The sequence below is a fragment of the Narcine bancroftii genome, chromosome 7 (assembly GCF_036971445.1).
Source record: "Narcine bancroftii isolate sNarBan1 chromosome 7, sNarBan1.hap1, whole genome shotgun sequence".
Taxonomy (NCBI): domain Eukaryota; kingdom Metazoa; phylum Chordata; class Chondrichthyes; order Torpediniformes; family Narcinidae; genus Narcine; species Narcine bancroftii.
In genome coordinates, this window is record NC_091475.1 from 49913990 (window position 1) to 49939407 (window position 25418).

General features: G+C 44.0%; 1 protein-coding gene across 5 annotated transcripts in view; it reads right to left on the reverse strand.

The window, feature by feature from the left end:
* Positions 1 to 25418, reverse strand: part of LOC138738900 (glutamate receptor ionotropic, kainate 1) — a 477930-nt gene that overhangs the window by 84797 nt on the left and 367715 nt on the right. For all 5 annotated transcript variants that reach the window (XM_069890070.1, XM_069890069.1, XM_069890066.1 and 2 more), the window contains exons 7-8: positions 12478 to 12621; positions 3698 to 3805 (exon numbers count right to left, since the gene is read on the reverse strand). In XM_069890070.1, the coding sequence (XP_069746171.1) occupies positions 3698 to 3805; positions 12478 to 12621 (252 nt within the window). The remainder of the gene's footprint in view (positions 1 to 3697; positions 3806 to 12477; positions 12622 to 25418) is intronic.

The window sequence follows — 25418 nt, forward strand, 5'->3', positions numbered from 1 at the left end:
GAAGAGGAATAGTGAAAAAGCAGGCTGCTAGAATCAATGTTAATAAGCTTGAAAGTAGTGAAATGTTACGGATGCATTATGGCATCTTTAGAGATATCTTTAGGAATGAGTGAGTAAGTGCATAACATACAAGATTACTTTCATAAAGTGAAGCATTTTATTCTTGAATTCAAATATAAAGTATTACACTAAATGGGAAACACACATTACAACTAAATACCATAAGCACAACTATATAAACTACACAAAATGAAGAATGCTCCTCTTAGTACAAACCTTCCGCCATATTTTATTGTAGTGATAAGGAATACCACCAGAAGGCTTGTAAGAAATAAAATATTTTGTTAAAGTAACAAAATCTTACAGATGTATTGGAATAAAGCAAAAAGATTCAGCAAAATTTATTTCAACCAAATGAGAAGCTGTTTTGTCTCTACCACATTCTCCTGTGTTTTCTGAAAATCATAGAAACTCTGTTACATTCATTGATGAAGCTGAGCTAAAGCAATTGGTGTTGATGTCTATCACATTTTGTGCCCCAAATATTCTTCGTGTTCAGCATTCTTCTTTTAAAAATTTTTACTCTCCATATTTATATACCACAATATCCTCCATTAATCACTGCCCGATATTATTTGATGAGTTCAAGTGCCATCTCAAGTCATTATGGTCTCTCAAAATTCAATAACCTCCTATCCTCACCCAAATCAATACCAGATTCTATTCCCAATCATTTCCTCCAATGCCCTCTCACATGAATATCTCTGATTACTTCTTTTTCATCATCCACTGCATTCCAAGAACACATTGAAACATTAAGATAACTCGTGTTAATCTATCTTTATTGAAAATCCTTAAATATCTGTCTCTATAGCCAAGTTTGATGGCATCCAATCATCTTCCCCTGATACATCATTTCTTTCTCTGTGACATGATCCTAGAACTGAGGTTGAACCAGTCACCAGTTTCTCTTTTGCCAAAATTCTCATTTTCTACCATGAAAAAAATCTATTATGATGTCCATTAAATTAAAAAGAGATACAAATACAATAAATAGATAATTAATAAAAGAAAAATAATGAATATTCTCGGTTACCATGGAGCAAGAAAAGAAAGTTGCATAACAATAATGCAGATAGTCCTTTTTTGGAGTCAGAGAACATCTTGCCCATAAGGTCTACTTCCTGTTTCCTTACTTCTATTCCCACTAAACTGCTGACCATCCAGGTCACTCTCCAAGATCCCACATTAACAGATATGGTCGTCTCTCTCTCTTTTCTGTGCTACTGTCACTACTGACATCACCCCTCTCTTCAGTAAACCAGGCTTTGACCCACTCTATCCCAAAACTAAACTCCTATTAATCTCTAAAGTCTGTGAATTCATCAGATTCTACATTTTGCTTTAGGTTTTTTTCCTGGAAGTTCATTCCTCCAGTCAGGTTTCTGCCTCTGCTGGAGTGTTGAAAGAGATCATATCAATGTCACAAATGATATTGAGATCCATCCTTTCTTGGCTGTTCGATCACACCTCTCCACCATTTTCTTGCCTGATGCAGCTTTCTAATCTATTTAGCATAACCAGAAATATCATCTGCAAGTACTTCACTTCCCTTTTCTCCACTAAAGTGACCAGAAGGATCTATGTGCATCATCTACTTATTTCTTCACATTGTTTTCCTGCACAATTATCTCTTTTGTAATTTCAACCTCTGTCATCTGGTGTAAATGTCATTATCCATCCATTACTAGTCCAAGTATTAATTATTACAGTGCACTGATGCCCAGCCATTCCTAGTTCTGTTCTCCATAAACTGGAGGTCATCCACAGAGACCCAGACTAAGTCCCCAATAAGCAACTTCTTGTTTTTAAAATTCTCATCTTTGTTTCAAAACCAGCATGGTCCTCCTTTTGCTGTCATCACATACAGACTTGAAAAATCTCAGATACTTGTACTCCACCAATTCCAGATTTCGGACCATCTCCAATTTTAATTACTCCATCTTTGGCAGCCATTCTTTCAGTTACCAAGCCCCTATGCTTTGGTATTCACCCTGTGAGCTTTCTCCAATTCTCTTTCTTCATTTAGTATGTTCTAGCAACACAGGGTTTAGAGGCAAACAAAAAATATTTGTGGAGGTGAACTCGGTGCTATCAGTGATGGACAGAATTTGAGGTCAAACACTCAACCAGGCTAAAGTGGAATCCAAGACTACAAAACTGTCTGGTTTACTTTCACATAACAACCACAAGGAGTTTGTTGTGGTGACAAATACTTTCATCAACAAGGCAAATTTTAAAATGGAGGGTAGTTGATAGTGGAATTGAGAGAAGAAATTCCAGAGCTTGGAACTATGGTGATTTAAGTATTTACAAAACTACTTTGTCAAAAATAGAGGCATCCAATAGATTGATCTCATGTGAAACCTGCAGTCACTAATTAAGCTGGTATCTCCGATAGACTTGGACTCAGAATGAAGTAGATTGCTAATCATAAATCCACAGGACAATCTGCCGGAACCTGCTTCTGACCTATCATTTGAAAAAGTCAATGCAAAAGGAATGCTTGCCGGTCAAAATGTCCAATTTATGTCAAACAAGGAGTCAGACAACAATTGGGGACAACAAGTAAAATACTACTGATGCTGCAAACATACCAAAAACTCAGAAAATGTGAAGAATTCCCAGAATACATGGAGAGGAGAAGCTGGGTTAATTTTTCACATTGCATTAATTGTCATCAAAATTCCCATGTATTGTAATAATGAACTGTGTAATGCAGATAACAATTTCAAACCTGAACCATGCTTTCCTCATTCTATGCATAATGCTGGATTGACAAAGATTTCCAGCATTGTTTTTATTACAGCTAACAGGAACCCGATCTGGACTTGAATTGTAGGCCCAGTGTTTGCAAGCAATTAATAAACTGATATCGTTCCAGATGAACAGTCCATTGAAACATTTGATGTAACCGATTATTTTATACATTACCTTTGCATCGATAACTCAGTTAATGGTCTTGAACCTCATGGATTATCTTGCTTCAGTTAATCACAATGGTAACAATAAAATAGCATTATTTTATACAGAGCAATGAAAACCTTTCTGTTATTTAGCTTATCACTGAGCAAAAGATTGAACCATTTAACAAACAATAAATTCACTTCAGGATTTTAGTCCACATGAATCACGTGCAAAACTGCACAGAGGCATTCAAATAAAGGACAAAGTGATCTCTTTGGCAGTGTTCAAAGAACACAATCCTTTCACTGGCACTGAGGGACAAAAGAATCTTCCTTCACCTCAAAAGGAGACACACTGACTCAATGTAATGGCCAATTTAATGGGCACCACATTTGATAATGGAGTATTCCCTGTGCTTGCCACTGGCTTGTCATTCGTGATGAGCTACTTTTAAAAAATAGACTCACAAGCTGCTTGAAGGGACAGAAGCGTGTTACAAATAGATATGCACAGGCTCATATTTTCAGACTATTGTTAGGTGCATTCGCCAGGCAACAAACATTTGAAGATCAATGGAACTAAGATTTTATTGAAGGCTTCAATGCTTTTGATGTTGATCAATATTCTTTTAATGCAGCTGGCAGCCTCGAGTTTTTAGTCAAGCAGAAGAAGTTGTGCAAGAATGATATTTTTCTTTCAATTAGGCAGACGCAGCAAATGTAGACTTTACCTGCTCCAGGCCTTCCTCCTTCAGACTTATAATGTCCAAATCAAAATCTTTCCGCATTCCATCAGTTTTATTGAAGGCAATCCGACCCGTAAGGCCATCCCACTGAGTCTATAAGGGCAATAAGAAAGAAACATATTAAATTGCACTTCATTCACTGACAGCTTGAAAAGTTGATGAAAAATGACTCCCTATCATGGGTACTTTATTTAAGCAGGTGAGCTCTTCAGTTCAATCAATTTACCTGCAATAGAAGGTTTCATTTTATGCATCAGTGCTTTGCAACTGATTTAATTTTTCCAACATTAACATTTGGTCAGACAATCTTAAAATTGGTTCTCAATGTTCAATTGTGCATGTCAGCATCATCTTCCTTCTCCCTGTGAATGCTTAGATAACCTGGCTTTTACTTCTATTCCCAACTTTGCCAATTGCGATCTTAAAAAAAAGTTTAAAAGCGGTTTCAGATCTCATCACCAACTGAATCAAAATAAAATGCTTTAAGTGGTATTATTTGTACTCAACCACATGACAAACTGTTAATCCTTTCAGCAATACAAATTATACAGAAACCTGGTTGGAAATGTGGTTTTTTTTGAGATGGTTAAGTTTGAATGCCTGTCCCATTACAGATCGGTGTCAAGTGCCCATAATCCCAGTATCGGGTTGACTAAAAGGTTAAGATATCACTGAAAAGCAAACCACTCTTTCATGTAGGCCAATGAATATTTTCCCTCTGTTTCAAGAATTAGAACTTTTAATTTGTGTTTTCTGGTTAGTATCACCTGAGAAACAATCAAAAATTCAACAAATAAAGTCACAAACAAAATTGAAAAATTGAATATAAAACATCAACTGCAGGTCAAATCTTCTATTCTTCTGTTTTTTTTACATCATGGTGATGGTGCAATCCACAAACAATGAATAACAAAATAGGGCCTGTGTTCAGTCAACACAATGTTACATGTATTGTTACCTCAAGCACTGCACTCAAAGACATTGTGTTTGATGATTTGTTTTAAGCAAAATCACAGAAATTTCTGCACTCAAAAAGTAAGCAAGCCAGTCATTATTTCTTGTCACAAAGGCGATGTGTTGGGGAAGGAGGGGACAGGGATGGGGCAGATATAGAAGAACTGATGTGGATCTGTGAGATCTGCATCTGTCGTCTTCTGGCCAAACAGGACCACTATCAGGCCCCAAGCACCAAAGTCTGCTTTATTAAAGAAAAGTTTATATGGTTGTCAGGTGCCTGCAGATCATTCGGCTTCATTAAAGTTCAATTCATCCTATAACTAACCTTTATGGGACATTCTCAAATTTGGATGACCTCAAAGGAAAATGAGGTCAGTAAATTGCAAATTACTCCACCTGTAGACGTGGTTTTTTCCTTCCCATACAGGTAACTAACACTCCAAGAAATCCTGGAGTGGGGTGGAGGTGCAAATCCCTCTATCCATATTTCCTCTTCACCGCATGGGGGATTTGGCACAATGAGGACCAACTTTAACCACTCTCCACTACACATCAACAGTTCCATCATGTAAAAAGTGGAGAGCACGAAGTTCTTTGGCGTTCATACAATGGACGACCTATCCTGGACTCACAACAACTTCTCATTGGTCAGGAAAGTGCAGCAACGCCTACACTTCCGAAGGATGTTGAGAAGAGCAAAGCTATTGACCCCCATCTGAGTCGATGACCCCATGGGCCACGATGTACCCCAAGATGGCAAGGCAGATGGTGCTGAACACGCTCTTCTCCTTGTTGTAAGTGAGGTTCAGCTCCTCGGCCATCAGGAGGAATTTCTCCAGGTTGGCATCATACTCCTGCTGGTCACAGCCACAGATAGTGACATTATCCAGATACGGGAACGTTGCCTTCAGCTTGTGTCGGTCTACCATATGATCCATCTCCTGCTGGAAGATGGAGACCCCCTTCATGACCCCAAAGGGAACTTGGTGGAACTGGTACAGATGCCCGTCCGCCTTGAAGGCGGTATAGGGCTTATCCCTCGGGTGGATGGGGATTTGATGATAAGCCAACTTCAGGTGAATCGTGGAGAAAACCCAGCAGTGGGCTATCTTGTTGACCATGTCGGCGATCCACCTGTAAAAGGTGGAGTCCAATTGAGAGTGTCCTACCTGGCTGCATCATTGTGTAGTATGGAAGCTGCAAGGCATCAGACTGGAAAAAAATGGCAGTGCTGATAGAGCTATGCAATGGCAATGCTCCCACTTTTGTAGGCCTGGGGAGAGTGGGCATTGGAGATAAAGTGCTCCCCCAAAGGGTCCTACGCCCAGTCTGACTGCCAACATCTTCATACAGGCTTTAAACAGCCGATTCAAGGAGCTGCCGGTGTTTTATTTAATCTATGCCCACGATGGCTGTGGTGGTACACCACTGGCCTACTGCAGGGGGAAACCTCTGTACCTGCAGGAGTTTAAGGGGACAGGACAACACCTGGCCGGCTGTCAATCAGTCGACCTGAACGGATAAACCCCCACCCAGTCGGGTGTCAATCGCCCTCCAGGTTATAAGCTTGCATCGGCCTCCGAAGTCTCACTCAGAGTTACTGCAGCAACAGCCAGCTTGGCTCTGTGGAAGTCTTTGTTGATTAAAGCCTGCTGTACAGTCCTTACCTTGTGTATTTCTGGTTCTGTCTAAGAGTGCACCACAATTTAATCAACAAAGACTTTTCCCCATGGCTGCTATGGAAAAACACCCAAGCGCAGGGAGCCTCGGTCGACCCACGCCACCCGGAAGTCCAGACATGCTTCGAGATCTGGAGGCATGCGGTCAAAGCAATCATCGAGGTGCATGCAGATGGCATCCTAGACTCAGATCGGAAGAAGCTCATTCTACTCCGATCAAAGCTGGATCCCCATGCTTTCCAGGCCACCAAAGACTGCTGCAAGTACAAAGAATCAATGGACACTCTCAAGACCTTGTACAAGCCCCCCACGAATGTAGTCTTTGCAAGGTATCTCCTCAATACCCGAGCCCAGTAACCCAGGGAGACGGCTGAGTCTTACCTGGAGCACCTGCGAGAGTTGGCCCGACCGTGTCTGGCTGAACCCGGGGTAGGTGGAGAGGAGGTTGAGAGACTGATCCGGGACACCTTTGTCTGAGGGCCATCCAGCAGAAGCTGCTGGAAGATAGCATCTATTCCCTGATCAAGACTGTGGAAGTGGTCCGAACCCTTGAAGCTGTAGCCCTGCACATTGAAGTCTTCGATACCAGGCTCCCCCAGACCTCACACACCAGCTGCAGCCCTAGTCCAAGCTGGGGAAGAGAACATCGCTGCAGCGGGTGCCCCTGTAAGTACTGTGGGTACTGGTGTGGGTCAGATCAAAGATCATGCCAAAACTGCCTGGCTAGGGATTGGTACTGTTCCCGATGTGGCAAGAAAGGCCACTTTGCTAAAGTGTGCTTCTCAAAGCCACCCGGCAGCTCAGTGCCCCTCTAAAACCCCCTCACCTCCCCTGCGGACCCCTGCATGTGTGTGTGCCGGGCGACGCCATTGTCCCCGCGTGTGTCCCGTGAACACGGACCAGCCCCCACTCTCACCAGCGCCGGTCACCGAAGACTACAATAATGTTATCTGGCTTTTGGTATGACATCACTTCCAGCTGGCGGAGTGACGTCACTTCTGCCGGCCACAATGACCTCACTTTCCTCGGCACGACGAACACAGCTGGGGAAGGAGGCCAGCCTCGCCGCGGGCCCCCACGTGTTACCACCATCTTGGGCCGGGCAGAGGCCGACACGGAGGACAATAGGGGACAATAGGGTCAACTCGAGTGATGACCAGGCCGCCCCACCGACGCTCCCCACGACCGACGATGACTTGGTCAATATGGGCAATGACCAGGTTGCCCTACCGACACTCCCCATGCCACCTGATGCCATAAATCGCCGCACACAACTGGAGAGCGATGACTCCGATCCTGAGATGCTCCTGGCTGCCACCACTCTGACTAGGAACATCCCCTATGATCTTGGGCGCACTATGATGGATGTGCAAGTCAACGGGCAGGTAACAAAGTGCTTGTTCGACAGTGGCACCACTGAGAGCTTCATTCACCTGAGCGTGGCCCACTCTCTGAAACTAAAAGTCCACCTTACCACCTTCTCGATCGTCCTTGCTGCCAAGGACAAGACTGTTGGTACCCTCGGGCGCTGCTCGGCCGATATAACTGTGGGAGGGGAGACATATACAGGGTTCAGGCTCCTGGTCATGCCCAAACTCTGCGCCCTAGTCCTCCTGGTCCTGGATTTCCAGAGCCACCTGCAAAGTGTCACCCTTGCCTTCAGGAGCCCCAACCTCCCTCCACTCACGCTATACAGCGCGCCAATCTAACAGCCCCATCTAACCTGCAGCCTCTCCACACTATGCATCACCCCCCCCTCCCGGTGCTCTTCGCACACCTTACGCCAGGCTGCAAGCCAATCGCCACCAAAAGTAGGCGCTATTGCACCACAGACAGAGACTTTATCAAGGCGGAAGTGCGGCGGCTTCTGGCGGAAGGCATTATCGAGCCCAGTAACAGCCCTTGGAGAGCCCAAGTCCTGGTGGTCAAAGGATGGTCATGGATTACAGCCAGACCATAAATCAGTACACCCAACTGGATGTCTACCCTCTGCCGAAGATCGCCGACATGGTCAACGAGATAGCCTGCTGCCGGGTTTTCTCCACGATTGACCTGAAGTCAGCTTATCATTAAATCCCAATCCACCTGAGGGACAAGCCCTGCACTGCCTTCAAGGCAGACAGGCACTTGTACCAGTTCCACCAAGTTCCCTTTGGGGTCACGAAGCAAGTCTCCATCTTCCAGCGGGAGATGGATCATATGGTAAACCTGCACAAGCTGAAGGCAATGTTCCTATATCTGGATAATGTCATTATCTGTGGCTGTGACCAGCAGGAGCATGATGCCAACCTGGAGAAATTCTTCCAGATTGCCGGGGAGCTGAACCTCACTTACAATAAGGAGAAGAGTGTGTTCAGCACCACCCGCCTCGCCATCCTGGAGTACATCGTGGCCCATGGGGTCATTGGCCAGATCCAGAACGGATGTACCCATTAATAGAGCTACCTCTTCCCCCCATGCTAAAGGCCCTCCGCAGGTGCCTTGGCTTATTCTCCTATTACTCGCAGTGAGTTCCCCGCTTCTCGGACAAGGTTCACCCACTGGCCCAAGCTACAATTCCTCTACCACCCGAGGCGCAGGCAGCTTTCATGCACATCAGGCAGGACATCACAGATGCCACGATGTAGGCCGTGGTTGAGGACTCCCCTTTCCAAGTGAAGAGTGATGCCTCTGATGTAGCCCTCGCCGCTACTCTCAAACAAAGGGGGCTCCCCATCGCCTTCTTCTCTAGGACCCTCCATGGCTCCAAGCTAGGGCATTCCGCCATTGAAAAGGAGGCCCAGGTGATTGTGGAAGCAGTCCACCACTAGCGCCAGTACCTGGACGGAAGGAAATTCACCCTCCTCACCGACCAGCGGGCCGTGGCTTTCATGTTTAACACCACCCACAAGAACAAGATCAAGAACGACAAGATCATGCGCTGAAGTGTCGAGCTGACAATCTACAGCTACGACATCCCGTACTGCCCGGGAAAGTTTAATGACTCCCCCGATGCCTTCTCTCGGACCTGTGCGTCTACACACAACGACAAGCTGCAGTCACTGCATGAGTCCCTCTGCCATCCGGGCATCACCAGGTTCTATAATTTCATTATGTCCCGGAACCTGCCATATATCATCAGGGACGTTAGGGATATGACCGAGGCCTGCCGGGTCTGCGCGGAGTGTAAACCTCACTTCTTCCGCCTGGCCCAGGCCCATGTTGTAAAGGCCACTCAGCCCTTAGAGTGCCTCGGCATGGATTTTAAAGGGCTCCTGCCTTCCATGAACTGAAAAGTCTTTCTTCACGGTAGTGGACGAGTACTCCCGCTTCCCTTTCGCTATCCCTTGCCCAGACACCTCCATGGCCATTGTCATCAGGGCCCTGGAGCAGATCTTCACCATGTTTGGCTACCCTGCTTTCATCCACAGCAACCGGGGGTCTAACTTTATGAGTGACGAGCTGCACCAGTACCTGACAGCGAGGGGCATCGCGACTAGTCGCACGACTAGTTATAACCCGAGAGGCAATGGGAAAGTGGAACGCGAAAACGGGGTAGTCTGGAAGGCAGTCCTCCTGGCTCTCCAGTCAAAAGGGGGGGCTGTTGAATGCTGGCAGGACATCCTATCCGAGGTGCTCCAGACCATTAGATCACTTCTGTGAACAGCTACCAATGAGACCCCTCATGAACGCCTGTTTTCATTCCCCAGGAAGTCACCAACTGGAAAGACCCTCACAGAATGGCTCACGTCCCCGGGACCAGTGCTCCTGTGAAAGCACGTACGGGCACACAAGGCTGAACCTCTGGTCAAGCAGGTTTTCCTCCTACACGCGAACCACAAATATGCCTACGTTAGGTTCGGCACTGGCAGGGAGACTCCATCTCAACCAGGGACCTGGCACCAGCAGGAACACCCACTATTCCACAGCATCCTTCAGCGCATGACGACACTGACCGGGCATACATCCCTGTCCCCAAGCAGCTATGGGGCGTACAGGACCTCCTTAACTATCAGAGGCCCACTTCAGCCATGGGGGATGAACTTGCCCCCCAACCCATCCAATAGGACTCTCACACCTTGACCCCGGCCCCTTGGCCATCCCTCTGCGCAGCACCACACCAGTCACTCTGAACCCTGCCGCCAGCCGCCCCACTTCCCCTCCGACCAGTGACCAGGAGCCAGTCCTTCAATGGTCACAGAGACTCCAGCGGCTGCCAGATCGCCTCAATCTGTAAATATTGTATTTTTGTGTAGTGGCTACGATTCCTTGTTACTGCACCCTCCCCGCCAGGACAATTTTAAAGAAGGGGGTGAATGTGGTAATACATCACCAGCCTGCTGCAGGGTGCAACCTCTATACCTGCAGGAGTGTAAGGGGGACAGGACAACACCTGGTCAGCTGTCAATCAGTTGACCTGAATGGATCAAGCCCCACCCGGTCGGGTGTCAATCACCCTATGGGATATAAGCCTGTGCCGGCCTCCGAAGTCTTATGCAGAGTTACTGCAGCTACAGCTAGCCTGGCTCTGTGGAAGTCTTTGTTGATTAAAGCCTATTGTACAGTCTGTACCTTGTGTGTGTCCTGTGTTTGGGAGCAGCTGTAAGTGGTTGCAGTGTCTGGGGAAGCAGCAGACCATTGCAAGGCACCAGTAACGGGGAGAAACACGCCCCATTGAGAAGGACAAGCAGAGGAGACGACCCCCGAGCTCGTTGACCATGGTGTTGGGGGTGAGGGGTCTGCAGAAAAGGACCCACACAGCTGGTAAGCTGCTGGCAACTTGTAGATGAGGAACCCACACAGACTGCAGCCTACTGGAGGCTCGCTCATGAGAACCAGGTATCAGTACCAGGATTCAAGAGGATGATGAAGGCAAGGAGGGATTCCGAAAGGCTTTGGGCACTGAAGGCTGCCTCATCGTGTCAGAGGTTTGGATCTGGGCTGATGTTGCTGATGGTTTGAACTGAACTGGAGTCTTGCGCAGCTGCAGAGGCTGTGGGAGTGCTGGAGGGGAATCCATGGACACTCGGTGACTCTGAGGGGAATCTTTTTTGCTTTTTTTTCTCCAACTGTAAGAGGAACCAGGCAATGCTAATGGTGAATCTTTGTGTGCCTAATGCAGACTAAAGGCACAGGCATTTCTGATTTATTACATGACAATAAATAGTATCTGATCGTCACTGGGATCTCCCTTTCCTCTATATATGACTTTTATCAGGAGCTCTGTCTAAAGAGGGCTCAAGGAATTACAGAAGACCCTTGCCATCCAGTCGAAAGTATCTTCAACTCACTACCATGAAAAAGAAGACAAAGGAGCATCAAAATCAGGACTCCCAGGCTAGGAATAGTTTCTCCTCGCAGGCTGAGACTGATAAACATATTTTTTTAACCATGACCATCATCACAATTTTTTTTTGTTTATGTGATCTTTATGTACGTATTGTGTGTTTTTGTGTGTGCACCGTGGTCTGGAGAGACACTGAATATATACAATCAGATAATAATGAACTTGAACTTGAAAGGCTTACCATAACATCTGTAATATTGACTTGCTCAAGTTATATATATTAATCCTTTCATGTTACTTCCATTGGAAAGTTCACATTATTGAGTAAATTTAAAGCACAAAATAAGGAGCCAATACAAACAAAAACAGGGGAGATGCATTATGGGTGTTGCTTTATTGTGTCTCATAGTCCAACAGCAAAACCCTAAATACACAATGTATTAATACATCAATAATCTGTACATCAATATTTACTCACAAATGTTACAAATAAAAAGTTGTTAACCTTTAGATATTGTGTTAAAACAAGAAAATTTACAGATGCTGGGGTCTAGTGCAATACACAAAAGTGCTGGAGAAACTAATTCCTGCTGAAGGGCTCAGGCCTGAATCATATGGATTCTGCGTGTCCTGCTGAGCTTTTCCAACACCTTTGTGTATTGTGACCTTTAGGCATCCCTAGGTACTCTTCCTCTAACTGCTCAAAACGAGGTGGAAAACGAATCAGAAGAGACTGCAGATGCTGGAATGTGGACAAACTCAGTGGTTTGAATGTCTCTGGGGGATGGGGAGGGGTGAATTGTTGATATTTTGGTTCAAAGCACTTCATCCAAAAAAACTTCATGAGCAAGGAGTCTTCTTACCTCCTTGATGAGATTCATAAACCTGGATCCAAAGCGCCAAGGCTTATGCCTGTGACACTGCAAGGAACTGACAGTCATTTGAAAGGCTTGTCGAAAGGCTGCTGATATCACATGCACTGCATCATACATCAAGGCTGCATCTGTCTGCAAGAAAATACCAAAGCAAGAACTCAGAAGGACATTCAAGACAGAGTTAAGGCTGGACTTGAAGATATATCCAGAAACCAGAAAGAGAATACCTTCCACCCTGCTGCATCAGGTTGAAAGAAAATAATGTTCCTTTGCATCAACAGTGTGAAATATATTCCTTTTAAAGTGAACCATTTACATTTTATATCACTTGTTGAACATATTTAAGATTTATTGAATAATGGGATTTAATTACATTTGAAGAATGCACAGCATGAGAATTTATTTTGTAAGATATCCCGTGATTCCAAGTTATATCCAAAGTCTAAACACTTATGGATTGTCCACATATCTGAATGCCAGCAGTTTTATTACAAATATATTCCCAACTTATAGCAACATAATGATCTGATATTCTTGGGATTTAGTCTCCAATAACACAAAATTGGAGATCAGTCTCACTGTTGACCAGAGCATTTAATTTCATAATTTCTTGTTTTCAATGGTTTCTTAAGTTCATGATTTCTGTGCTCATCATACCTTTTTTTTTCTTCCACTTTTTTTATTTATTTGAAATGTGGTTTATTTAAATTGTGGCGCTGCTGCAAAACAACAAATTTTGTGATATGTTCATGCCAATAAATTCTGATTCTAATTCAACACAAGTGACATTTATGTATTAATACTGAAGAACAGAGCACTTTCCTGTTCCAAACACACATCTGCATGGATCTCTACTATTCAGGAGAGCGCAATTATTTACAGAGGCAAATTATCTCTGTTTCTACTAAACTCCTCAATCAAATGTACAAGAGCAACTCCAATTACATGCAGCAATCTTACAGATTTTTCAAAGCTAATTACCATGAGATTGTCAAGTCTGTGCCAAAATACAAGCCATTAATCTTTGTGGTGTTTGAACCCTTCAAGTTTGTACTGCACAAAAAATCCCCATACCTACTTTGGATGGTAGCTTTAAAATACACAACATCCATTCAATAACTCTCGAATGGATTTCATTTTCAGCTTGGGCCACAATTTTTATTTTCATCAGGATTTCCCTTCTCATTTGACACACAACTAAAATACCCACAGAACATGAAGTAGTTTGCATACAGGTGGAAATATACTGCCCAAGTCTCCATTTCATTCCCTTTCTCTTTCTTCTGCTGTGTGAAATAATTTTCCCAGAAAGTCTACCCATTCATGTTATTTGATGCAAACAAGAACACTGTAGCCAAAGAGCCTGTACTGTGTTGTGATGTTCTCTGTTCTATAAAGCGTCAAAAGAGGACCATTGTGATAGCTGTCCAATTCACTAAAGGGTCTTTCTGAATAATTGTTTTCCTTTTTTAAATGCATCCCCAATTATGATACCTTGTGAAAACAGCTATTCAAATTTCTTGCATCCCACCATAGCCATTGCTCAGCTGATAAAAGGAAGGTACTACAGAAATATAGTTCACTAAGCAACATTTTGCAACTTGATAAAACTGCAAACTTCATAATGGGTGACTTGGTACTGTGCATTCATCTGGGCACTAATATAGTAAAAGTAATTTAGTATCTCAAAGAGGCAAAAGAGTTCATATGAACATATGTAAATGGAGGAATACTTATAATTAAGCATTCCTTGTTCCTGTGCTTTCTACTCTGTGCCCTCCCTTAACATTTTTGACAATTTGTCTCCTCTTGTTACCTTCTCATCTATCAGTGGAAATAGTTTCTTCTTTCTGCTCTTATTGTAACAGAATTTTGCTAATATTAATCTTTAGTTATTTTATATATATCTTAGTAAAGTTATTTTGTGGGTAGAATATAGGGTCACACACAGACACACATTATTCTTTGAGATAGCAAATGGCAAGCCATTTTCAGAGTCGAAGGATTTGGAAAAACAGAGCAATAAAAATTGCTAAAACAGTAATGTTTGCTAAGGAGAAGCACCTGTGCAAATATAGCTGACTGTTGATTCAATGGTCAATAGATAGGCTGGAGTCCGTTGGTTCATGATTCAAACTTTTGAAGAAGGCATTATGAACTTCAAAGACAAAAATGATATCACGCGTGATATTTTAGACATTTTGGTGAAACTTGTTACTGATCCAGAGGCATTTTGTGACCAGAATTCTGCACATACACAATGTAGTGAATGCAAAAGGTCCCCCTTCATCTTAAATATTCCAGAGAAAGTGATTTGGAAATACTGACTTCATATGGGCATTGTTCTAAGCAACCCTCAATTCCAACTAATTTTAATTAAAAAAACTAGTCAAATATCACAAAGGCCATAAGCTCTTAAAACTTTGTGACTACAAGCAACGTATCAAATGTTAAGACAAATTTTTGAATCAAATGTTTCAACCTGAAAAGACAATGATTCCCTCTCCCCCAACAGATTCTGTATTGCATCAGACCTCAGGATCTGCAAGCTCTTGTTCTCTTTATCAATTTTAATTGGTCTGAATAAACAGTATTTTTCTATATTACATTTTCCAAATAAAATCCCACAAATTATAAAAAACTAAAAGCACAAGCAAGCTCACTGGAAGTCATGGAGTCATTAAGTGGGGGGACAGGCCCTTCAACCCAACCTGCCCATGTGGAGCAAAGTACCCCACCCACACTAGACCCACCTGCCTGTGATGCCGTAGGTGCTCTGCGATGAGTAAAGGATTACTTAAGATTGTATGTGAGTGGCAAAAAAGTTAAGAGCCACTAGTTAAGAGCCATACTCCTCTAAACCAATCCTATCCACGTATCCATCTAAATGGTTTTTAAATGCTATAATAGTACCTGCCTTAAACTCCTCCTCCAACAGCCTGTTCCATACACCACTACCCCCTTTATAAAAAAGTTGCCCCCTCACTTTAAACCTGTGTCCATTAGTTGTCGATTCTCCGACTCTGGTAAAAACACTGTGCGTTGACCCAATCTATTCCTCATGATTTTGTATACCTTCATGAGATTACTGCTCACTCTCCTGCGCTCCATGGGATAAAGTGCTAGCCCTTCTGAATCTCTCTCTATACCTCAGGCCTGCGTATTCTGCCCACATCTTCATAAATCTTCTCTGCACTCTCTCCAGTATAACAGCATTCTTCGTATAGCACAGTAACCAAAACTAAGCCCAAAACTCCAAATATGGCCACACCAGCATCCTATGCAACTGCAACATGGCCTCCATGTTATACTCAATAATCTGACTGATGAAGGTCAACGTGCCAGTATTTTCAAGTAATGAATGAGAAAATATTACAGTTGAGTAAATGATTGTATCACGTTCTGTTTTAAATCAAATGTACCCTAAAATATAAATTACTCTCCAATTTTGCAACTGATGACATATTTTGAATTCTCTCACTTTATGTTGTACCTGTGTACAACAATTATGAAAGCAAAAAGTATAAACATCTCCCTATTTTCCTTTGTTTTACAGAAAGGATATCTAGTCAATTGCTTCTCCTGCAACTTAATGTTCATTCAGACAACCACCTCTTTCCCCATTTTATGCATTATTTTAATAATGTAGCATTTTGATCAACTTTCCTGTGCCCATCAGGATGAAGGTCATCAAAATGTTGGAACACCTCCTTATGTATGACTTGTAGTACTTGTACTGAATGACAGAAATTAGCTCTTTTAATACGTACAATTAATTTGGTTATTCCTCACTATATCAATGATATCTTTTATTCCAGGGTATGGGCATTGCTAGGAAAGCTAGAATTTATTACTAATCTGTAACTGCCTTTGAAAAGATGACAGTGAGCTGCCACCTTGAACAGCCTCTGTCATTCTGGTAATGGTACTACCACAACACTATCAAGGAGACAATTCCTTGAACAACATGCCAGCTGATGTTGCAATAGTGGTCTTGCTCTTTCTTTGCGCTCAGCTGGTGGTCTTCCTCATGCTCAGCACTCGGCTGGTGGCCCTGCTTATGCTTGGCCTCTGCTGGTGGTCCTCCTCATGTTCGGCACTCTGCTGGTGGTCCTCCTCATGTTCGGTACTCTGCTGGTGGTCCCAGGCATGCTTGGTGCTCTGCTGGTGGTACATAGACTCAGTTGTGGCAGAAACTGGAAAGACCTTTAAAAAAAAATACTCCGAGCAAAACTCAGTAGATTTCCTTCAGTTTTAAGTTCCGATGGTTCCAGAAAATTGTCAATTTCAAGTTGCACATAAAGTATTTTCCTTAAAAGGAAAGCTGATTTCTAGAGATGTCAAGGAGTCTATTTTTTGAGCAACACTAGGTTAGAAAACTGTTCATCGTATGTGAAGACTCTGACACAGAGTGATATTAGGTCATGGGGTAAAACACAAAAGTCTGCAGACACCATGGTTGAAGTAAAAACACATTAGGAGAAACTCAGCAGATAAAGCAGTGTCCTTTATATAGCAAAAATAAACTTACATAACCAACAGATGAAGGACTTGAGCCCTTCATCAAGGTACAACAAAATGTAGGCAGGCATCTGAACAAAATGGTGGGGGGAGAGGGGTGGGGGAGGAGCATGGTCCCACAGGCAGCAGACAATAGGTGGATAAGCCAGGGAGGGAACAACAGCAAACAAAGGGAAGGGGAAATGGCTCTGATGAAGGCATAACAAATGGGAAGGGAGAGAGAGTGGAGAATAGGCTAGCAGAAAATAGTGGTCGATGTTAATGCCATCCAGTTGGAGAGTGCACAGACAGAAAATCATGAGTTGTTCCTCCAGTTTACAGGTGATTTTGGCTTGACAATACATAAAGCAACGAATATACTCATCAGCACAGGTGTCAGGTGTGGAATTAAAGAGGTTGGCCACTGGGAGATCCCCGTCATTGATGCAGACAAAACAAAAGTGCTCAGTGAAGCGATCTCCCAATTTGTGTCTGGTCTCTCCGACGTAGAGAAGGTCACAGCAGGAGTACTGGATGCAGTAGATGACTCCCATGGATACACAAGTAAAGGTTCCTGTATTGCTTCACTTGAAAGAGTCCCAACTGGTTGTGAGGGAGGAGGTGTGGGCACAAGTGCGGCACTTCCTGCGGTGACAGGGAAGATGCCAAGGAGCCAATTAGTGGGATGACTGGATGAGGGGAATCATAGTGGGAGTGGTCCCTATGGAAGGCGGAGAAGGGAGGAGAGGGGAAGATGTGTCTGGTGGTGGGGTCATGTTGTAGATGGTGGAAATTACGGATGATAATGTGTTGGATGCAAAGGCTGGAATGATGGTAAGTGAGGATGAAGGGAATCCTGTGTTTATTACATCTGGGGGCAGAAGGATCAGGGAAGGTGAGCGGGAAATGGAGGAGATGCGGGTAACCACTGAGTTGATGGTGGTGGAGGAGAAGTCACATTTGTGGAAGGAGGAGATTTCAGAGGATCTGGACTGGAAGACCTCATTTGGGAACAGATATAGCTGAGAAAGAGAAATTGGGAGAAACAAATAGAATCCTTGTAGAGGACTAAGTGTGAAGAAATGTAGTCGAGGTAGTTGTGGGAGTTAGTGGGCTTGTAAAATATGTCAGTGGAAAGCTGGTCTCCTAAAATGGAGACAGACAGTAAAAACACACCAAAATGCTAGAAGAACTCAGCCGGTCTTTCAGCATCCTTCGGAGACAAAGATCTTTTGCCAACATTTCGGGCCTGAGCCCTTCTTCAAAGAATAAGCAAAAAGCAGGAAATCTCAGAATACAGTCAGTGCTGGCTGGGGGAGGAGTCCAGACCAACAAAAGGTGCTAATTGGATATGATAAAGGGAGAGTGGATAAGGGGAGAGTGGATAAGGGGAGAGGTGAGAATTGATTATATCTGTGCGAAAGGAGACAGAGAAAAGGGAGAGCGACAGAGCTGAGCGACAGACTGGGGTGGGGGTTAATGAAATCCAGAGAAGTTGATATTAATGTCATCCAGTTGCAGGGTGCCCAGTCGGATGATGGGGTGTTGTTCCTCCAATTTGCGGGTGGTCTCAGTCTGGAAGTACATGAAATCATGGACAGTCATGTCAGCAAGGGAATGGGATGGGGAATTGAAATGAGTGGTCTCTGGGAGATTCACTCTATTGCAGCAGACAAAGTGGAGGTGCTCAACAAAGTGATTTCCCAGTCTGCATTCACTCTGTCCGATGTAGAGGAGACCACAACAGGAACACCGGATGCAATAAATGACCCCTGCAGATTCACAAGTGAAATGTTGCTTCATTTGGAAGAATATGGCTGGAATGATGCTGAGGAGGGAGGTGTTGGCACAAGTGGAGTATCTCCTGCGGTCACAGGGGTGGTTCCAAGGGGATGATTGGAAAGGAGTGAGGAATGGGCAAGGAAGTCACAGAGGGAGCAGTCCTTGCAGAAGGCGGAGAGGAGAGGGGAATATGTGTCTAGTGGTGGGATCACGAAGTAGTTGGCAGAAATGGCAGAGGAGGATGTGGAGACTGGTGGGTGGTTGGTGAAGATAACTGGAATCGTGTCCTTGTGCAAGTGGGGTGGAGGGGACCAGGGCAGATTTGTGGGTAATGGAGGATACGTGGATAAGGGCTGAATTAATGATCTAGCGTGAAAGTCCTCATCCTGGGTGCAGATGCAACAGAGAAATTGAGAAAATGGAATGGAATTCTTACAGGGGACAGGGTGGGAAGAGGTGTCGTAGAGGTAGCTGTGGGAGTTGGTGGGTTTGTAGAAGATGTCTGTCAAGAGTTTGTCTCCAGAGATGGAGTCAGAAACATTGAGGAAAGGAGAGTTTTGCTTGAGATGGACCAAGTGAATTTGAGGTCAGGGTGAAAGTTGGCAGCAAAGTGAATGAAGTTGACGAGTTCATCACAGGTGCATGAGGCAGCCCCGATATAGTTTTAAATATAGTGGAGGAAGAGTTAAGGGGTCTTCCCTGTGTAGGCTTGTAGCATGTTTGGCTCCACAAAGCCCACAAACAGACAGGCATAGCTGGGACCCATGTAGGTACTCATTGCTATTCTTTTGTTTTGAAGAAAGAGGGATGTGTCAAAGCAGGTTATTAAGAGTGAGAACAAGTTCAGTTAGGCAGAGGAGAGTGGTTGTGTTGGATGACTGGTTAGGTCTTTTGTCAAGAAAGAAACAAAAGGCTTTATGACCTTCTGTATGGAGGATGAAGGAGTAAAGAGATTGGACATCCATAAAAATGAGGTAGTCAAGTTCAGGCAATTGGGAGTAATTGAAGAGAAGGAGGATATGTGAGGTATTGTGGATGTAGGTAGAGCGAGTTAGGACCAGGGGAGAAAAGATTGAGTTGGGGTAAGATGATACTAGTTTGGTGAGGCAGGAGCATGTGAAAACAATGGGTCTACCCAGATATTGTGTCATATCCAATAAATTCTTACAAGTAAATAAGATCTATTTGCCATGGTTGTTTAATGCAACTTTATTACAATTTTGATGGAAATTTGATTACCACAATGATTTTTAAGTTATTTTCTACCATCCTCTAAATCCATTTAAATACAGTAGTTTGATATGGTAAAGACATGAATGCATTTTTTTCTTTCTGAAGTTCTAATTTCAGTTTATAAAGGTGGGTTGTATCTTTAGGGTACAAACTTGGTAAGTATCAGCGAGTCCTGAGGGATTGTAAAATGGTTTGCTTATTATATGTAGAAGATGTATATACAGTCAACACAGAAATTCATTAAAAAGTCATTAGATCTGATTTTAACATCCAGCACTAGTGGAACACGTGAATTAAATGGAGTCTTAATGTATTCCAGTGAGAAGCAAATCGGGTCAGATAACCCGATGGGAAGACTTTACACATTCAATGCATTTAATGGATTGCCAATATCCAGGAGGGCACAGGAAAGCAGTGAAATTTCATTTTCAATCAGATTTTCAATTTAAAAACTTGTGAAAGGACAAAGCAACTGATCAAATCTTGCTGTGCACTTCAACAAATAGTGTCTGTCTTGTATGATTTAGGTTATCCACTTTTCCTCATACACATAAGACACGGAGAATCTAATCCTCGCTCAATGTGACTTGGAATGAAATACACGAGCAAGTTTATCATTATACTGTATAAGTAGTTAGTTAACTTAAATAAATCTTCCAGTATACCACAGTGCCCAGTAAATATTTCAGACTTACTTGTTGAGTGTGCAGAATACGTCCTCTTTGCACTTTGGTTAAATTATCATCATGCAAGTTTTTAAAAAAGGCATGCATTTTATTCAAAATCAATTAGCTCACTTGTTTTCAAAAGGAAACTAGAGTGACAGAAAATGAAATTAAAGGGTAAAGACAAACTGAAAGGCGGAGATGAGGGAAGTGGACTGGGAAGAGAGTTTTGTGGCATATGAACAACACTGTTTAGCAGGGCCACACAGTAAGTTTCCATCCTGTATATAAAACATAGATTTGTCCAGCTCAGGAACAGACCCATTGGGCCATAATGTTTGTGCCAAGCATGGGTGCCAAATTAACCTAAACATTTTGGCCCATGCCTGATCTATATCCTTCCACTCCCTATATATTCATGAATCTATCTAAAAGCTTCCTAAATGCTACTGCACGTCGAGTGCCCCTTATTCAAACTTCCAAAATCTGAAAGGCTCCAAAATCCAAAACGTTTTGAGCGCCAACATGACGCCACAAGTGGGCACAAGTTTGTTATCAACCATCGTCACCGCCAGACCTACATGCATTACTCAGTGTTTATTTTACCATCTAGTATTTGGAGCTGCATTTATTTTCTTTTGTAAACAGATTTCAAGTTTTTATTGGGAAGTACAAAACATTATTTTCATGTTAAATCTGAAATTCATCTCCACCTAAAATGCCATGTGACCTGACCAGCAACATTATTGTGTTGGAAAAATATAAAATACAGTGTACTGTAACCTTTTAATCAAAACACAGCATTGTAGGTGGAGTCTGAAAGCCTGCTGTTATTTGTTGTTGTTTAACAGTGATACAGAGAGATTCTACTGTGCTGCTTAGTTGCCCTCACCACATTAGTCCAAAATCTGAAACGCTTCTGCTCCCATGCATTTCGGATAAGGGATACTCGACTGTATTGTATTTGCTTCCACTATTGCACCTGGCAGACCATTCCAGGCACCTACCACTCTGAAAAAGAACTTGATCTTCACATCTTAAAACTTTTCCCCTCACCCCTCACCTCAAATGCATGTTTGAAAATATTTGACATTGTTACCCCAGAAAATAAAGGTCTGACATTCAACGCAATCTATTGCCTCTTTTAATTTTATAAACGTCAATCAGGTCTCCCCTCAGCCTCAAAGGGTCCAAAGAAGACAACCCACATTTGAATGACCTCTTGTGATGTGCATCACCCTCTTATCCTGGTAGCATTTTTATACCCTTTCCAGAGCCTTCACATCCTTCCGATAACGATGGGTTGCCCAGAATTGCGCACAATACTCCACGAGTATTACTAAAGTTTATAGCTGCAACCTTACTTGCCAAGTGCCTCATTGGCTACTTTCAGGGAGCTATGTACTGTGTTACTTTATAGACTGGCAGCAATAGAAATTCACCAAGACATTGTTATTTTTTAAAATAATATATTTATTAATAACTATTAATAATAACACCTTAACTTAAAGTGTGTGTGGGTGTGACCCCAAACTTTTAAACTGGTATTCAGAAGTAATTATGACGCAGGAATTATGAAGTGGGCAAGACACAGACTGCCTTTAACTCACAAATCCTTGTCAAGTTGCTTCCAGAGAAATGTTCTTTCATACGAATAATTGTCACAACTCCCCTCTTCTTTTCATAGGGGAAACAAAATGTGTGACTTCCACGATGCTTCTACAGACCAGGCAAGGGTCAGATGAAATTACCATCAAAATGGTCATGATCCAAATCCAAGAATGATCTTGCTTTTTTTTTTTAACCCAGATATGGGTCAATCCAAAATGACCATTAGAATGGTCACAGCAGATCTCTGTTTCCATCTGTCAAGGAGAAAACAGAAGAAGTGTCCATCTCACACAAAGTTCTTCATTTCTCTGTCTCTTGCAGATCTCTCTGGTTACTTATTATTAATCTTGCTTCTTCAAGTGTCTCAATCACATAACTTGCTTGATTAATACTAATTTTCAGTGTTTGTTTCAATTTTCCAAAATAATTAATCATATGCATATGATTTCTTTCTCCACAGATGTCTTGTCCTTAGTAAACAATCCATTGTTCTGGTTCTTAATTGAGGCCATTAACTCTGTTTATGACTTCGATGATGGTGCCTTCTGTTTGATCACAAGCTGTGGATGGTTTTGTTGTGAAGAGGTTTTGTTATGGAATGTTTTCAGCTTGTGTTAACCCTTAGAGGATGGATACTAAATGAAATGTGAGCTTACCACCACTGATACAAATAATCTTGGGACAGTTGAGTTGCTGGTCAAGAGATTGGGAAGGGCATTGGAATGAGCTGTTAAGCATGGAGTGAAAGAGGGCACAGCAACGAGGAGGTGCAAGTATTTTACACAAGATGGATTCTAAGTGGAGAGATTGGTAGAGGGAGAGACTACTAGGAAAAGGGGGCAGCTTGAGAGAGGGGGATTTTTTAAAAAGGAGGAATAGGCATTGGAATTTGACAGGTACTGCGGGTTACCCAAAATTAGAAAAATTTATTGGTTTAATATGTCCAGGATGTGGTGATACAACCACAACACTGGCAACATCCCTATCAGCCTACTGCAGGGGGCATCCACTTGTACCTGCAGGTAGGCAACCAGGGAGGCTGGCCCCACCTGGCCGACTGTCAATCACCGGATAATATATAGACTCGAGCTGGCCCTTCCCGGGGTCTGTCAGACACGTAGAGCCAACAAAGGTATTAAGATTGGTGTGTACAGAGTTTGAGCTGATTAAAGCCAATAGTATAGTATTCTGATTTTGTGTCCACTTGCTGCACCACAGCGCATCACAATTTAATCAGCTCAAAATTTTAAAGGATCATGAGAGGTTGAATATCGACCCTCAACACCTGGACGCCCCAGCATACTTCGAGATCTGGAAGCATGAGATTGAGGCAACCATCCAAACACAGGCTGGGGTACATCATAGAACATGGTGTCATTGGTCATGACCCTAAATGCATGCGCCCCCTAATGGAATTGCCCCTCCCAGACACTCAAGGCCCTCCACAGGTGCCTAGGGCTCTTCTGTTACTACTTCCAATGGGTCCCTGCTTCTCAGACAAGGTCTGCCCACAGGCCCAAGCCATACCTTTCCACTCACCCATGAGGCGCGTGGCCTTCGCCCACATCATCAGACAGGACATCGCCAATGCCACAATGCATGCCGTGGATGAGGACACCCCATTCCAGGTGGGGTGTGGCCTCTGATGTCGCCCTCACTGGGGGGGGGGGGGGGCGGAGACCCATGGCCTTTTTCACCAGGACCCTCTATGGTTCAGAGCTCTGTCACTCCGCCATCGAAAAGTAGGCCAAGGCAATCGTGGAAGCAGTCCACCTGTTAAGCGAAAGATTCACCTTTTTCACAGAGCAGCGCACAGTGGCTTTCATGTTCAGCACCACCCATAAGGACAAGATCAAGAATGATAAGATCTTGCACTGGAGAGGTGAGCTGGCCATGTTCAGCTGCGACATCCAGTATAAGCCAGAGAAGCTCAATGACTCCCCCAATGCCCCGTCCCAGACCTGCGCCAGCGCGCAGTCCGAACAACTGCAGATGCTGCACGACACCCTCTGCCACCCAGGAATCACACGCCTGTACCATTTCATTAACTCCTGGAACATCCCCTTTACTGTCCAAGAAGTCTGGGCCACGACCAACTTCTGCAGAGTCTGTGCGGAGTTCAAACTGTGCTTCTTCCACCCGCCACAGACCCATGTAGTCAAGGCCATTCGGCCCTTTGAGCGACTCACCATTGACTTTAAGGGACCACTGCCTTCCACGAATAAGAATGTCTATTTCCTCTCAGTCACAGACGAATACTCCCATTTTTCCTTCATTGTCCCTTGCCCTGACACCTCTGACACCTCCACCACCTCCATTATTAGGTCTCTGCGCAGATCTTCACCATGTTCAGATACCCGGCCTTCATCCAGTGACCAGGAGTCCAGCTGCACCAGAACCTGACGGAGCGAGGCATCGCAGCTAGTTGCACAACTAGCTACAACCCCAGGGGAAAAGGGCAGATGGAGTGTGAAAACGGAGTAATCTGGAAGGCAGTCCTCCTGGCCCTGAGGTCGAAGGCTGATCCATCGATTACTGGCAAGAGGCCCTCCCCAAGGCACTACATGCCATATGGTTGCTCTTTTGCACAGCTACCAATCAGACCCCTCACATATGCTTTTTCTCCTTCCTTAGGAAATCGGTGACTGGCATCTCCCTGTCATCATGGCTGACATCTCCAGGACCGGAGCTCCTCCGCAAGCACATGCCTCTGGTGGAGCAGGTGCTCCTTTTCCATTCAAACCCGAACTAAGCCTACATCAGGTACCCCACTACGTCAGGTACCCCAATGGACATGAGGACACTGTTTCGACCAGGGATTTGGCACCAACACGGGCCCAACCTCACCCCAGGCACCCCTGGCCCTCCCAGCATTCCCGAGACCCATCCCCCTCCCTCTGCCTCTCCAGAGGGCCCCACTCCTCGCAGACCCCTCCCTACACCTACACCCTCCCCCGCGGCCAGACACCATCCTTCCCGCACCACCAGCCGCCACGGTCACCCTGGACCAAGCCGACCCTCAGGAAGCCCATCGCTGCCAGTCATTGACCAGGAGCTGTCCCAGAGGCAGAGACGACCACCAGACCACCTGAACTTGTAAATACTACCCGGTGCCAAAGGACATCCCCCACCTCAATG